Raw genomic sequence first — 16,525 nt, 5'->3', positions numbered from 1 at the left:
ATGCCCTCAAAAGACTCTCTATCCAATAGAAAAACTGAAAAGACAACTCAGAGGAAGGGTCAAGGCTGAGAAAAATCAAGGGAGAAAATTCAAGAGGCCAAAGTGGGTCACATAGGGAACTCTCAGATGAAGCCAGAGCTTAGCAGGGCAAGAACCCCAGGTAGACATGACACAGAACCAAGGGTCTCAATATAAGAGAAGCCCTACTCACCTGTACGAAAAGCATCTGTAGGCAAAACCCCAGATTAGACAGGCCTGCAGGAGCCAGTTAACCACAAAAAGAGGACTAGCCAGTCAACAAGTGGTCATAACACAAATGAACAAAGGAGTAGGGCACCATTGAACGAGGCCAGTGAGGTGGCATTCATGAATGGTACAGAAAGCAAAACTACCAAACTCTTATTTTGTTTGTCTCCTTACCAAGAGGATTATTAGACAGGACAAGATGAGGAAAAGGGAAAAGTCATTATGTTCCATGAAGCATCTACTATGTGCCATGCAGCATATATATATCATAATCTTATTTAATCCTGAGAAGAGGTACCAATCATGATTCATATTTTATAAATGAGGAAAATTTGCCACAGAGAAGTGAAGCAGCTTATTCAAGGGCCCAGATCCAGTGAATGGTCTAATACTCTCATTTAGATATTGTGCATCTTGGGGCACCTGGGTGGCTCAGTCGGTTAAGCGTCCGACTTCAGCTCAGGTCATCATCTCACAGTCCATGAGTTTGAGCCCTACATCAGGCTCTCTGATGACAGTGCAAAGCCCACTTTGGATCCTCTGTCTCTCACTGTGCCCCTCCCCTGCTCATTCTCTCTCTCTCTCTCTCTTTCTCAAAAATAAATAAATGTTAAAAAAAGATATTGTGCATCTTAAGAGTGAAGCTTTGTATATGTATTTTTGTTGGGGGAAGGCGGAGGCATTGGGGGGAGGAAGTTGTGGGCAAATAGCTGACCATTGACTCCATTTAAGTTTGCAGTCAAACCTCCCTGGACCTCTGTCACACAAATTGCAGTTTTGAAACAGCATCCTCCATACAGAGAGCTGGTTTCCAGAGCCTAAACTTAGGGGGAACACTTCTCCACTTCCTATACTTCCTTCAATATGGAGAGATGTCTAGCAGTGTGATACTCCTGGCCCCTGTCTCCTGCTCTCTTCTCCCCTGCAGAGGTAGAGCAAATTATCTGCTGAGTTTGACAGAATGGGACAAGAATGTATCAGTCAATGCAAAGATCTCTTCTCTCTCTAGCCAAGGAGCCAAAAGGACAATGCAGAGCAATTCGCAAACTCACCACTTCAGAACAATCAGGACTGAGAAGTAGAGGAGAGAACTCCAGAGGCTAGAGTGTCACATGGAAACATTCCACTCTTCCTCATGACCTTCTGGCTGGCAAAATGTCTATAATATTGAGCTCTGCTGGCAAAGCTGTCTAATCCACTTCCTACCCTGTGGGCGAGGTTTAAGACTTTTCATCTCTGCCTTGAGTGGGCATGGAGCATCACACATCCAAGACACTTTTCCAATGCTTTTTTTTTCAGGAATAGAGCCAATGTCTCCATCTCTACCTGCCTTGCTCCTCTAGCCCAATCATTTCGGAATTCAGCTGGGAAAAGGGGTTGTTACCGACCGACCCTGCTAAACAAAGCAATAACATCTGATGAAGAACCTTATTCTGATTTCACTTCCCCTCATTAGCTCCCATCTGGTTTGTTGCCCAGAGACCAAGATGGTACATGATGTGAAGTCTGAGTCAACATCTCAAAGGAATGTCAACAAACTGGAAGTGGTCCAGAGAAGGCTGAGGAGAATAATGAAAGTTCTGGAAACCCAGTCATGGGAGGAATGGTAAAAGGAATGAGATTTAGTTCAAAGCAGATTTGGCTATGATACGATACAGTCTCCACATTTTTCAAGAGCTATCATGCAAAAGAGTGTTTTAATTAGATTGCATGACTTCAAAGGACAGAACTAAGTGCATTGATGGATGTTCCAAGGAGGCATATTTTGGCTCATTAGAAGGAAGATATTTATAACTATTAGCATTGTATAAGAATGGAATGGTTTTCCTGAAAATGTAGTGGGCTTTCCATCACTGGGACTATTCAAACAACCTCACTGGATGAAAGGGATGATCCTGAAAAGAGCACTGGGAGATGATTGGTTGTGTAAACCTCACAGTGGCAGAGCAGGAGGTTTTTCCCCCTTCCCCCCTCTCCCCCCGCCTCCCCAGAATCACAACTGACCTGTAATGAGTGGAGTGGGGTACGGGAGACCCCTTGCATGTGACCAAACCCTGCCTGGGCAACAGGATGCAGTGGAACCCTACCCACTACACTGTTGTCCTATAACGATGTCCCCCTAAGATGACTTACTGGTTTACTATCTGTGTGTGGACACACGCTTCCTGTGGCTCATTCTACAACTTCTCTCAAACTGTAAGTGCGAAAAGGTGTGGGTGTTGGAAGGGAGGATTCTAAGGAAGTGAATTCCTATCTCATATTCCAGGGCCTGTTACAATCATGCGCACTCTCTTTCTTCTCTTTCCAGAGTTGGGGGGCTCTTTTAGCAACCTTATCCTCTGACTATCTGATCAGCACCCTGAGGCTGCCCTGTTTGGCTCAGTGCCAGTCACCACCTACAAATGGTCCTTTATGTGTGTTGTTTCATTCCATCCTGGCAATAATCCCAGTGAGATCAGTCTTATGATTAGTTCTGTTTTACAGATAAGGAAACTGAAGTTCAGAGAGGTCAACTCACTTACCTTAGTTCAGAAAGCTAGTTAGTGGCAAGGTATGAGTTGATAGCCAGATCAGTCATGGTCTTGAGTGTGTAGTCTTAACCACTGCACCCTACTTCCCACCCCGAATGACAGTGACCAGACCTGTAGGTGCCCATATGTTATGGCTCTGTTTTAAGAAAGAAACATAAGTTTGGTTTTGCTTCTAATCACTTTCTTCATGATGCCCAGGTTTGCTTTGACTCTGTAGGCCTCAGGACTTTAGTAGACATAAGTCTTTAGAATAGAATTCAATGAAACCCAGTCCTTTTCCAGTGTTTCAACTGACCTATCAGAGTCTCTGACCCATAAAAGTAGAATTTGGGTTCTTTCTATTCAGTCTAAGACAATGTTGGGCACTGACTCAAATTAACATGCCTCTGGCCCAGGACCTTGAGTCCTTTGCACACAAAGGGAATTCAACACAAGGTTCCTAATGGCTTCTCTTCTTGAATTTTAGAATTGTTTTCCAGTGGATACCTATCTTTCCAATGTTCTGTTTATGGCACAAAGTCAATGGGAGTTGGGGTTTCTGAGCACAGAGGAAGAATCTCATGATGTGAGGGAGTCAGAGAGCACCAGAGTATTGCATGTAGTGAATCCTGTGTTAAAGAGGAGATGCCACTTTGTGACGACGATGGTGGCTGGGATGAAAGTCCCAGGGGTCCCTGGATCATTCAACCTGGACATGTTCCCCCCGTCCACTCCATCATTGCTCCCTGCTTACTTTGCTCCCATCTTGTCTTCTTTGGGACCTGGATTTACTGATTTCTTTCATTCCAGGTCCTCTGGCTCAGTGTAACAGAACTATCTGAACCATCTACCCGTTAACCTGATGCCTCTGGCCTTGCCTCAGAAATTTTTCCCACACCATGTCCTCACACATACATATGGACACCCTATGATCTAACCTAATTCCTGACTCTGAGAGCCTAGCATCAAACCCCGAAGTCAAGAAGTTGGATGATGGGGCAAAGGAATGCCACCTACAAAGTGTTCATCTTTAGGAGCATAAACAGAGGATTCCGAAATCTGCAGAGTAATTAAGGTCTAGATACTGACATAAACAAATGGACAAGGCAGCTATGGCCTTGAGGGTGTAGACAAAGATAATCTTTGATCATTTTTTTCAGATAAGAACTTGTTTGTACCTGGAATCCTCTGAAAACCTCAGGTTTTACCTCCCTGGCAATTCTTGACCTATCTTAAATGTACTTTTTTTTTTTTTGTACAGTGCTTGGATAGCTTACAACTTTTAGAATCGCTAATAGGTATCCAGAACTTGCCTTGGAACTTGGGGAGTAGAGAGGTAGCATATGATATGACCTCCATCGTCAAGAACCTTTGCACACAAGAAATTTGGACTTTATAGAGAAATAGACAGATTTTAACAGGGAAGCATGGACTGGTTAGCTTTGTATTCTAGAAAGGCATGATTCTGGCTGCAGGATGAGGATAGAGAAAAGAGGGGCAGGGATAACAACAGAGATGCTGTTTAAGAGCCCACTTGAGAAGCTTTGAACACAGGGAGAGGCAGTAGAATGGTAAGGAAGGGAGAAATTCAAAGGCAGTGAAAGGTCACTGAGTGATGAAGAAAAGACTCATTGGATGAGGTGATGCAAGAAAAGAAAGAGTCAAGGAGACTCAGTTATGAGTCCGATTTCTGATTTGGGTGGATTGATGGGAAGATTCAAAGGTGGCTGTGACTTCTCTGACTTGGGCAGATGGGTGGGTGGTGATTGCACCATCAACAGATTAGGGAGTGCTGGGCTGATGGCAGGATTTCAGGGATAGTTTGCGAGTGCATTCGGGGACAGGTGGGCTCTTGGACACCCAGGAGGAGATACTGAGGAAGGAGTGGGTATGAGCTGCAGAGTGCAGGAACCAAGTCTGGGAAGGACACAGAGACTGATCATTGCCCAAATACAGGTGGCACGGGAGCCATTCATGGAGACTGCTGGAAAGTGTGAGGTGTAAAGGGATCCTAATGGGGAATGTAGGGAATCTGGGAATCTGGGACAGCTGGCATCTAGGGACTAAACCAAGGAAGACGAATTTACGAAGAAATCATCAATAAGGGGAAAAAAGCACCTATAGAAATGGGAAGGAGGTAGGACAGACAGAGTCGGCGGGAAGGCAGGAACCAGAGAAGTTAGGAAGGGGGAAAGGATTAGAGGAGAACACGTTCTCGTGACTGGGACACCAGGGACCCTGGGGAGAGCAGTTTCAAGAGCCCGGTCAGGGCCAGAGGATGTTCTGTCTGTGCCACATCCTAGCTAAACAGGAGCATGCTCTGAACCAAGTCATCACAAAGCCCTGTCCTGAGCAAACCATTAAGTCACTGCCGAACAATGGGTCCTCCAGAGCTCAGCCATGTCACTCTGTCCTTTCTACACAGGTGACCCTAGCAAAAAGAAGTGCCTAAGCAAGTGGGCAGATTGGGACAATGCCATTGTATCTGGCCAATGACCACAAAAGGGGGAGTGCATTACACCAGATTGGTTTGTTCACTGATGGCTCATTCACTGGTTGACATTGTATTGGTTCTAGTAATGTTCTCAGAGACTGAAAAGAAGGACATGGTCATAAGAGACACCTGGTTCCTGCCTTCAAACAGCTTACAATACATTGGGGGGTGGGGGGCACAGACTTTTATTCCGTCAATCAAAACAAGCCATCTGGAATGCCTAACAAGGGGCCCCTGGGTGGCTCAGTGGGTTAAGCGTCCAACTCAGGCTCAGGTCATGATCTCACGGTTCACAGGTCCAAGCCCCACGTCGGGCTCCGTACTGACATCCCTGAGCCTGGAGCCCGCCGTGGATTCTGTCACTCAAAAATAAATGAAACATTAAAAAACTTTTTAATTAAAAAAATATTTTTTAGTTTAGAATGTCAATAAAATCACCATTCCAACTTTTACAACATTACCTGAGTTAGCAATACCTTTTTATGCTTCTCTGTAGAGGGCTCATAAGGTTTAAACTGAATGATAAAACTGGGTGTGTGCTCGTTTTAAAAAATTCGGTAGACTGGCTGGATTATAGGCTCACTGCTGACTGTACTGACTCCTTACTATATACCTCAGGGACCTCTTCCCTTGCAGCATTAACCATAGCTATATGGTTCATGTTCCCCAGTCTCCTTCTCTAACCCCAACTAAGGACTAGTTTTTCATTTCCAACTGCCAGTGGCTTTTCATCTGCACTGCCCCCTCACTGCCCTCAAAATCAAAGCTGAAGTCAAATTCACCATGTGGCATCTCTCAAATCATCACCCTTTTCAAACATCCCTCTCCCTCTCCGTGGCACCTTCATTGTATCTTCTGTCCTCGGCATCTCTTGCGTCCACACTCAACTGCCAAGTTCTGCATCAAGCAGAATCTTGTGTGCAAAATGCATCTGCAACATTTACTTGCTGATTGAATGAACACATTTTATACCCAGGACACCATGGCTAGTTAATAACACTGGTCATGATAGTGGTTAAGAGCATGCTTTTTGGTTCAGGTGGGTCTGATCTGGTTTTAGCCTACCTCTGCTACTTAGTGTCATGGTGACTTTGGACACATAGTGTCCTTATTTGCAAGATGTAAGTTATTTGAGTTATTTGAGTTCAAATATAAAATATGAAGCTCTGAGCACAGAGATGCCATTTTTTAATCCCATGTTCCACTGTCAATGTTTGTCCATTTTAGTAATCTAATGTTAAATCCAAAGAAGCCCAAAGCCCAAGGGGATACTGACTGTATTCCATTTTAGAACCTTAATTGGACTAATTAGGAAGTCCCAGAAGGGGTCACTACCCACCTAGGACCCTTTGTTTGGAGCATAAAATAAGGACCTCTACATAAAACAGATCCTTCTTCCAGCCCTTCATTCCATCCCCATTGTGCGCTGTTTTGAAAATTCCAATTAAAAATTATCCAACTCAACAAGTTTTAACAAGTGCTAGTTGTGTTCTATAGTAACTGCTTAACCAATTGGCCTGGAAAACCTTCCTGTTTTCGCTCTGGGAAGCTACTTTTTAATCCCTAATGAGGTCCGTCTGTTGTCAAGCTTTCCCCAGCCTCCTGACACAGGAGCTGCTCCCACCCCTGGGCTCCAGGCACTCGGGAATCCTCCCGGAGACATTTCCCTGTCCCATTGCACAGCCAAGGTTAGGTATGGCCACATCTCTCCCATCAGACTGCCAAGCCCTCTGGGTGTGTTCCCTGTACACAGTAGATAAGTAGATAGAGGTAAGTGGGTGAGACTGGAGGGGCCAGGATGAAAGGCCTGAGGGCAGAAAACCAAAATTACCTTTGCATTTCTACCAAGTTCAAAGAGTAAGCTGACAAGGATAAGGCACCACCTCACAGGAGGAGGAGGAGGAGGAATCCAGGGAATGTGAGTCAAAAGTCAAGGGAAACTGAGAACTTTGATCCCATCACTTGGCAACATAACAATTGCATGGTCTTTATTTTTCTTCCCCCATTGCTTCTGGACAATATACAACACATAGTGAACACTCAGTTCATGTTGTTGAATAAACAAATGAATGTTTCTTCTCTCCATTTCATTGTCAGCCTTTTCCTTTTTTCTTTTTGTTGTCTCTTCGTTCTACCTAACCCCACACTTAAACCTTTCCCCTCACCACCTGATACACAAAATCACCTCCCTCTTTTTTCTCCTCCCCCTTTCCTTCTTCCTCTCTCTCCTCCACTAATGCCACCTATAAGTGTGTGTGTGTGTGTGTGTGTGTGTGTGTGTGTGTCTATATACGGTCATTTCCAGTCTACAGAGGAGAAAACAGAAGTTCAAAAGCCCAAAGATGGATACCAACGGTCACACAGCTACTAAGAAGTATGTAACAGGTAATGTCACACTACTCTAGATCCCTTGGCCATTTTTGTTAGCTCTAATCCATGGATCACTTCACTGTCAGCAGGCAACATGTTGCCCCCAGATACTAGAGCTCACTTTGCCTGTGGGTGGCCCCGGAAAGCCACAAGTGGTGGGAATTTAAGCCTACCCTCCTCCCCACCTCGGAGGCGGGGGTGACAATCCTTAACTAATGACTGACAGGTGTGAGGGCATTGGGACTACAGTTCCCTGGCCCCCAATGGGGACAGCCTGGCTTCTTCCCCTTCCCCGTCCATTTTCCAGACCCCAGGACCAACGTTCCTTGGAAACGCTCCCAATAAATCCCTTTCACATAGATCCTCATCTCAAGCCCTGCTTCTGGAGAACACAGCCTAAGGCAAGCTAAATACTGGATTCGAATCCAAGCCCATCGGACTTCAACATTTTCCCCACTATATTGTGCCTGAGATGCTGTTGCAGTCGTTATGGGCCCGCTCCTCACGAATTTCACCGCCATTTAAAAAATTGAATGGCCACTGCAGCTTCAGATGCCTTGAAGACAAACATGACATTTCAAAAGCTCTGTGCTTGCTTATTTCTTCTTACTATAATTATATGTCTCTGAAACAAAAGACGTTTGAATGTCTTAGCAAAATGAAATGAGGGACTCAAAGAAAAAAGTTACTTATTTGAACTTCTCCTTGTAATTTTCCTATCTCTGGGCCCATAATATCCTAAAACAGACTTCAGCCTTTTAACGTGCTCTCTTCTTAAAATGTTTTCATTATATGAGGAATATAACTGCATTGGAGGAATTCTAGGGGGAAAACAAATCCAAGTGTTCAAATGCAGCCATTCACAATTTCCTTCCAGTGTTTTCCTACCCCTGTGCCGTGGGTACAGATTTATTCAAACACCCGGATCCCCTGGGTCTCCCGTTAACCTGGTTTTCCATTCTGTGACACAGTCCTGTGGTTTTCATCTTTTTAAAAAAATTTTTTTTTAAGTTTATTCATTTTTGAGAGAGAGAGAGAGACAGAGTATGAGCAGGGGAGGGGTAGAGAGAGAGGGAGACACAGAATCTGAAGTAGGCTCCAGGCTCCGAGCTGTCAGCACAGAGCGTGACGCGGGGCTCAAACTCACAAACTGTGAGATCATGACCTGAGCTGAAGTCGGACGCTCAACTGACTGTGCCACCCGGGCGCCCCATCATCTTTAATGCTCGTCCATTGTAACACCCGGAGGATGGACCGTAACCTGTCACCATTCTTATTGCTGCCCTTGATATTTCATGATTGTAAACTTTGTGAATATGCCGTTTTGTTTGGCGCCTACCCTTTTACCATATTTCCGATTATTTCTTCAAGAGAAGTTTCTAAATCTTGAATTATCAGATAAAGAAACAAAATGTGTGGCTTTTGATACACACTGCCACATTCCTTCCTCCCCCTCCCCACCACACTAAAATGTGCATGGATGTGTAACATAAGCCAACCCGAAACAAAGATTCTTTCAAGTCATGGTGACTTATTTGTTACTGAGCTGTGGTCTTACTAGACGAATTCATTTTACATTTCTCCACTTAGTACAAAGGTCTTGAAACCTTCTCTCGAATTACACTGAATCTATGGCATTCCTCATGAGAAGGACAAAGAATTCTTAAGGGGACATTTCAGTCACCCTTAAATGGACATAGCTCCATTCTTAATTCTAAGCTTTCTAATTGCTAAGCATTTCACGGAGAGATTAGTCACTGGGCTTGAGTTCCTAATTGAATCAGTCATTTTACACGCAATGAAACACAAGTCAGGACATTTCAATGGCTGATGTAGGCTAACTGACTTGGATGTGTATCTTGTACATTTCTGTATGCCTACATCTTCGAAAGCAGAGGATAAAGAACATTGATAAGATAAATAAGCAACAGAAAATTCCTGTTTTATCAGTTACCTTGAAGTTTGCCAGAGTCCCTAAGGTTTAATATTTTTATTTATCAGCCTGAGGAGTCCTGCTTCCTGAAATGGATTTTCCAGGAATATTTAGACTTCCAAGAGATCATGTCCCATTAGCATCAACCACAGCATCACTGTTATATTTTTTTTTAAACATGCTTAATGGTTCTGTCTTTTTTCACACAACTGGGAAAGTACACTAAATACAAACCTGGAATTATTCTGAAGAGCATGGGTACTTGTCACTACACACAGAACAGAGACTTTTAGACTATGATAACAGCTTTTCACCCAGCCGACCCTGAAAATTCAAGTGAAAGAGTGGGAAACCTATCCAGTCTTCTAGAGGCATGATTCCAGGGGATAGTAGACATTCATGTGGATAAACGTCCCATTGACAAACTATATTTTCTACCTTCAATCTGTTTGGGGTTTTTGTTTGTTTTGTTTGTTTGTTTCCACTGAAGAAGCTTGTTTTCCATAGCACTCCAAAATTGCAACACGTGCCAATTTACATCTTATTTTAAGAGAGAATTTCACTACTGGGTTCATGTAAAAGGCAAAATGGACCATTTTGAGTCCATTTCTCAGTAAATTGAGAAGGTCCCTGATTGGCTTTCATGCACACCACAAATTTGCCTTCATCCCAGCGGGTCACAGCCTCAAGGTGATAAACTCCCCGCAAGGGATTCCACAGCGGATGCCTCACCTTGGCAGGACTTTCTGGGTCAGGATATCGGTGGGTAATCCTAATTAAAGCCCCATCCGAGCTCTAACTTCACAACCAAACAAACCAGTTTTACAGCACAGAGGAATCTAATTTGGCTTCACACTTGCAGTGGAAAAAGAAACACAAAAGAAAAAAAAAAAAAAGAAAAAGCTGGCAGCTGAACTAACAAACTACTGCCTTCTGGACACACTGCCAACTTGATCCAATTAAGAAACATTAGCCATCTAATGACAGATTTGAAGACAAAAGGCTCAGATGAGATACGAGTTTCTTGACAGCAGCCAGGCAAACCGCAAAATTTCATCCTAGGTAAGAGTCCCTTCGACATTTAAAAAAAATACAACAAAGAGCAAGGAGAGGCTGACATTGCAAGTTTCTTGCACATTCTAAGGAATAAGAGCCCGAGCCTAGAACACAGCCAAACATTAATCTGAGAGTAACGTTCCGTTTCAGCCTGAAGAAACCTATGGAACTTTCCTGTGTACAACGAAACACACGAAACACCGCTGGTCTGCAGATGCCTATTTAGCCTGGGAAATGAGCGAAATCACAGCTTAGGCGCATGTCACTTTCCCAGTCCGTCTTAACCACCGGCCCCTTCAAGAGCATCTCGTGAAAAAAGCAAACCAAAACACTGTAGTGAAAGACACTTGGGGATGCCCTTTCATTTACTCCATGCCAAGTATTTTATCTGGAAACCTACTTTGAAAAAGTGACGCTGAGGCGAGGCAAATGCCAGATCCTGCCCTGAGTGAGAGTTGCAGTGCCGTCCGCTTACCTGTGATCAGCACCGCCTTTTGATCCACAGGTAAAAACTCGTGGCCAGATAAGTAAGCACACATGAGGAAACAGGACAGGGGGAAGAGGACCCAGCCCCAGAAGAGGGACAGGCTGAGCAGGTAAGCCCCTGCCCAGAGGCCCGCCAGGCAGACCACCTTCCCCCCCACCTGCCCCGGGCTCTTCTTGAGTTTGTAAAGAACTATTCCTCCCAGTGCTGCGGGGACAGCCAGGCAGAGCCATGCTGTCTCAGAGAAGGTACTCATTCTCAGAAACGCCCTGCACCTTTGTGTGCTCAGGACCAGCGAGACGAGTGGGCAAAGGCTGGCTGGAGGCAGCCTGGGATATATGAACAGAGAGGCAAGGAGGGAGGGGGAGAAAGGAACCCCGGCACGCTTCGGATGAGCACGGATTAAGCACACTCACGCAGGCATGTATTTCCTGGTGGGTCATTGAAACCGGGGAGCCGATCCCTATAAATACCAGACCTCTTCCCATTCAGCAGCTCCCCCAACGCCACCTGACACATGGAAACAACACATGACACGTAGACATACTCACCCACAACACACACATGTTTTTTTCTTTTCCGTGACCTCTGGAGAGATAACCAGGTGGATAATAATTGACAGAATTCAATCCAAACAGTGAATAACAAGACCTTTAGTTCACAGAAAAACTCTTCGCCGGCAGGAGCCAGTGGTGTGACTGTCAAATTCTTTTTCTGACTCGGGCGTGTGTGTGTGTGTGTGTGTGTGTGTGTGTGTGAACGCAGGCAACCAGAGAGGTCTGGAAGATCTGGAAGGGAAAGGCTGTCCTGAGTTGGCATTCCTGCCATCCATCTCCCATCTCCGACAGGCTGAAATGTTGAATGGAGAGGAATATAAAATCCAGAGGAAGAGATTTTGGCCGATGTGCTGGTCTTGCCAGAGGGGAGGCATGCCAGGCAGAGATAAAAGCAAGGCTAATACAACCACCACGGTCACTATCTATTGGTATTTATTTGTGCCAGGGGCCACTTTCCTTCGCCTACTTATCCATTCATTCTTCACTGAGATCCTTTCCTCTGCCGAGCTCTGCTCTAGGCATTGGGACTCGGCAGTCAGTACCCTCAGTCTCTTGGAATGTAATCTCCTTGCGAGGTAGATTCTGGTTTTGTAGTGGTTTTACAAGAGAGGACACTGAGGCATAGAAGGTCAAGAGACTTGCTCAAGATCACAAAGTGGGGGCATCAGGCAGCCTTGTTCCAGCGGCTCTGAGCCCCTCTACTGCCTGCTTTAGGCAAAATATAAAAGGCAATCAGTATATTATGTACTGGTCCCTCCCTGTTTTAGCCTTGTTTGAACCTCATAAAAACACTTCAGGGTGGGTATTACCATGCTCATTTGCAAAGAGGAAAATTGCAGCTGGGAGAGATACTTTCCTTTTATAAGGGCAATGGTACCTGACCACACCGTGACTCACTGGCTCAAGAGCCAGCTCTCTGGAACCCTGACACCCTACCAACCACCAGTAACGATGCCGACAGCCCCAGAGGGTGCCACCACTGGGCTGGGCTTGGGGCGTGTCTTCTGTGTGCTCGACACCTGGCTGAGAGGCCGGAATTCTGATAAAGACTGGGTGTTGGCATATCCAGAGGGATAAGAAAATATCTCACTTGGGGGGTCAGATTACCTGTTTTCAAATCTCACCTGAGCCCTGGCACTTAATACGTAGAGAGTCGGGTGGGTGACTCCACCCCGATAGACCCCTTCTCAGCTGTAAAATAATAAAAATACCGAGGTAAAGGCACTTAGCTCATCCTGCCTGGCACACCAGAAGGAACCCCAGAAATGCTGGCGATTCGTGCTTTTTATCAAGAAAGGAAGAACTTCAGGAGTAGGATAAAGTGCCCAGGGGAATATATACTCGTCCCCAACTATGGCTGAATATAGCATGTGCTGAGGGGCCAGGAGGAGGACAAGGACTCCAGTCACGGGTGACGTGGGGGAGGCAGGAGGAGTCTATCTTGTATGGAGGTAGAGAGAATTTGGGACAGGGAGTTGGGGAAATTGTCTCTGATCTCAGATGAGCCTTGCTCATCTGCCCTCAGCCCACCCAGTTGCGAAGGCAGCGCTCCTGGGCTCAGAGCTATCTCCAGGCACAAGGGGACCAGGTGGGAAGCAATGACTTGTGGACCTTATCGTATGGTGGAACTGGGTGGGGTGGTGACAAAGCCCTTACAGGGGTCTTATGTGGGGCAACGGCACCTCCTGTCTGCCCTCCCAGCCACACAGACACCTGCGGTGGGGAGACGTTGCTGGCTCCAGGCCAGGGAACAGTGGGGTGAGGATCTGAATTCCTTGGCTGGACCTGAGATCTCCTTCTTTCCACACACCCAGCTCCCTTCCGTCAGCCATGTGCACATCCCAGGTGCGGGTGCCTCCCCGGGCCTCGTGGCCTCACCAGCCCAGGAGGATTCAGTCAGGATAGCTGTGATGTCAGATAGCTTTCTAGGTGAGGGTGAAGGATTGGTTTTGGCTCTTGGCTGGGGCCCCTGGCTCTTTCTCAATGGGTCCCACACTGGGGCCGGGGCTGAGCACCCTGGTGGGTTTCCAGATATGTGCACGCCCACCAGAGATGAAGCAAATCTTCTCCAGGTAGCGGCCCCCAAGGCTTCTCAGCTGCTCAGTCCTGGGGCTCCGTAGGGGCGGGCCAAAGCTGCCATGACATGGAACTCTAGGTAAGGATGTTCCTTGCCCTCCGACAGGGCCGGGGGTACACATATTAGGAGGGTGAGTTGTAAAGCCTCATGGAACTGAGTTCACATCCTGACTCAGTTACTTCCTAGCCTTTCCGTGAGGCTCTGTTTCCTCTTCTAAAGAAAGGGAGCCCAGCCCTAGGGTTGTTTTTAAAAGTGAACAACATGAATCTTGCATTGCACGTGGCACTAAATAGCCACTTTTCTCTTTGTTGGGCACACTCTCAGCCTCTTAGCCCTTTTCACCTGGGAAGGAGGAGAGGTTCCTGCCAGCCTTCTCCTCACTCATTTATTTCTCCATCCAGTTCGCCACACAGCACGTCCCCTTGCCATCCATCTGACACGTGCTTAAATGTCACTTCTCACCTCCCAGCCTGAGTATCTTCCATCACCACCATATTCACCCCTTACCTGCAGTTAGCTCCATTCATAATTCTGAACCCAGATTGTTTATTTTTAAAATTGTTCTCTCTCAGGGGCGCCTGGGTGGCTCAGTCGGCTAAGCATCCGACTTCGGCTCAGGTCATGATCTCACAGTCCGTGAGTTCGAGCTTCGTGCCGGGCTCTGTGCTGACAGCTCAGAGCCTGGAGCCTGTTGCAGATTCTGTGTCTCCCACTCTTTGCCCCTCCCTCACTCACACTTCCCTCTCTCTCTCCCTCTCTCTCTCTCTCTCTTTCTCTCTCTCAAAAATAAATAAACATTAAAAAAAATTTTTTTAATTGTTCTGTCTCCCCCGATAGACCATGAATAAACTTCATGAGGGCATGAACCTCATCTGGTTTTTGGGTTTTATTCCCTGCGCACTAAATGCTTAGCCTAGTGCCTGTCCCTTTGCATGTACTTTATTTACACTCATTGAAAGAATAAGGAAAGAGCAAAACTCTACAGAGTGCCTTCTGGGTGGCACATTCTGTACCAGCCATGGAGGAGTTCAGCAGTGAGTAACATGGATCCAGTTCCTGACCTTGGCATACAGCTGCTGCAGGAGCCGTGACTAGTGGGGCTGGATGGTGGGGGGAAAGGAAGGATTTTAGCCAACTGGGAACACAGAGGACCACAGGGTCCTAGTCCAACAGAGGGCGGTTCTGCCTCTGAATGAGGACTTCCTCTCTCTGGCTGAGCTGATTTGTATCTCCTTTTTGTCCCCCTCATTTTGTTTTAGAGCTGTCCTTGAGGCCATCCTTTCTTGGAAGTGTCCCCCCCCCCTTTTTTTTTTTTTTGCAAGTTTATCCTTAGCTTTCCTAAGGGAAGGAGGCATTTGGATCAAGTTGTATTCTTGCTGGGGTGCCTGGGTGGCTCAGTCGGTTAAGCGTCTGACTTCGGCTCAGGTCATGATCTCACGGTGCATGGGTTCAAGCCCCGCATGGGGCTCTATGCTGACAGCTCAGAGCCTGGAGCCTGCTTTGTATTCTGTGTCTCCTTCTCTCTCTGCCCCTCCCCTGCTCATGCTGTCTCTGTCTCTCAAAAATAAATAAATATTTAAAAAAAATTTTTTTTTAGTTATATTCTTGCTAATGATGCCAACAGGTCAATGTGCTGCTTCCTTCTACCGACAGAGGTGCCTTTTGGAAGGCACCTTCTGAAGACAAGATATCTTACCCAAAAGAGAGGATTTCCCACCCTGGGCCAAAGCAAACAAACAGAAACATTGCTGAGAATCCTAAAATGAAGACTTTCTTAGAATCCGTGGCTCTTGAGTATAGAAGGGAATGTGAAGAAGTAACTTTCCATTGGACTCTGTCTGTAACATCTCCGCTAAGTGGTCATCTTGTCCACGGTCAGTACACCTGTGATGACAGGCACAGCAAAGCCTTTGAAGTCTGACTTTCCAGTTCTCCTCAGGGCACCCATGTGGTTCAGTCGGTTAAGTGTCTGACTCTGGATTTCGGCTCAGGTCATGGTCTCACGGTTCATGGGTTCGAGCCCTGCATGGGGCTCTGTGCTGACAAGTGTGGAGGTTGCTTGGGATTCTCTCTCTCCCTCTCTCTGACCCTCCCCCACTCATGTTGTCCCTTTCTCAAAATAAATGAATACACTTAAAAAGAAAAAAAAAAAAGTTCTCCTCTAGACCAAGCTTGACCGTGGTACTTGTCCTTTCTTTGTCACTTGGAGTCACATAGACTGCATCTAGTTCCCGCTTCTTTCAACTATTTGAAGATTGCTTTCTTCCTTCTCCAGGTTGATAGTCCTCATTTCTCTTAACTGCACCTTATACACAGCAGAATATGGTGCAACGTGCCTGAGGCAGCCACATTGTTCAGAGTTCAAACATTTAAAAAATCATGTTGTTGCAATAGCTGAAGAACATGTCGTTTTGGTGAATGTAACCGGGGTGGTCTTGCTGGTAACCCAAGTTTTGTTGTGGTTCTTACACTTTTAGATGATAAGTAATGTTTTAAATGTGGATTTGGAATTGTACAAATATATATCTCATTCTCCGTCTCATACTGTCAGAGGGTAAAACACCAGGAGAAGACAACCCGAAGTTGGGACTAGATCAAGTTGTTCTGTTATTGACATGTGTGGGGAGAAGACGTCTAAACTGCACAGTTATAATTAATTCCAAATAGGTCTATATCTTATTGATTTTATAGGATTACAGGGCACCTAATTTCTTCTAATTTCTGTAGATGGATTTTTTTTAAACCATTGTTCTTTCTAAACTATATGCTATACTATATATACGTATTTTTTTAATGTT

At 45.7% G+C, this 16,525-nt stretch overlaps 2 protein-coding genes across 3 annotated transcripts in view; one reads left to right on the top strand and one right to left on the bottom strand.

Annotated features, from left to right (window-relative positions):
- The window catches only part of HSD17B2 (hydroxysteroid 17-beta dehydrogenase 2), a 90,524-nt gene extending 79,021 nt beyond the window's left edge, over positions 1 to 11,503 (bottom strand). Inside the window, exon 1 of the mRNA XM_060650039.2 lies at positions 11,085 to 11,503. Within this exon, the coding sequence (XP_060506022.1) occupies positions 11,085 to 11,349 (265 nt within the window). The 5' untranslated portion in view covers positions 11,350 to 11,503. The remainder of the gene's footprint in view (positions 1 to 11,084) is intronic.
- SDR42E1 (short chain dehydrogenase/reductase family 42E, member 1) overlaps positions 1 to 16,525 on the top strand; it is a 59,690-nt gene that overhangs the window by 19,734 nt on the left and 23,431 nt on the right. Inside the window, exon 1 of one of the 2 annotated variants that reach the window (XM_060650036.3) lies at positions 11,130 to 11,205. The exons of the other annotated variant lie outside the window; for it this stretch is intronic. The gene's annotated coding sequence lies outside the window, so the exon portion shown is untranslated. Of the gene's footprint in view, positions 1 to 11,129; positions 11,206 to 16,525 lie in introns of those variants that run through there. 2 annotated transcript variants of the gene reach the window in all.

Source organism: Panthera onca, chromosome E2 (genome assembly GCF_046562875.1).
Source record: "Panthera onca isolate mPanOnc1 chromosome E2, mPanOnc1 haplotype 2, whole genome shotgun sequence".
In the NCBI taxonomy this organism is placed as follows: domain Eukaryota; kingdom Metazoa; phylum Chordata; class Mammalia; order Carnivora; family Felidae; genus Panthera; species Panthera onca.
Note: the sequence above shows the minus strand (reverse complement) of the source record. Positions and strands in the feature narration are given on the sequence as shown.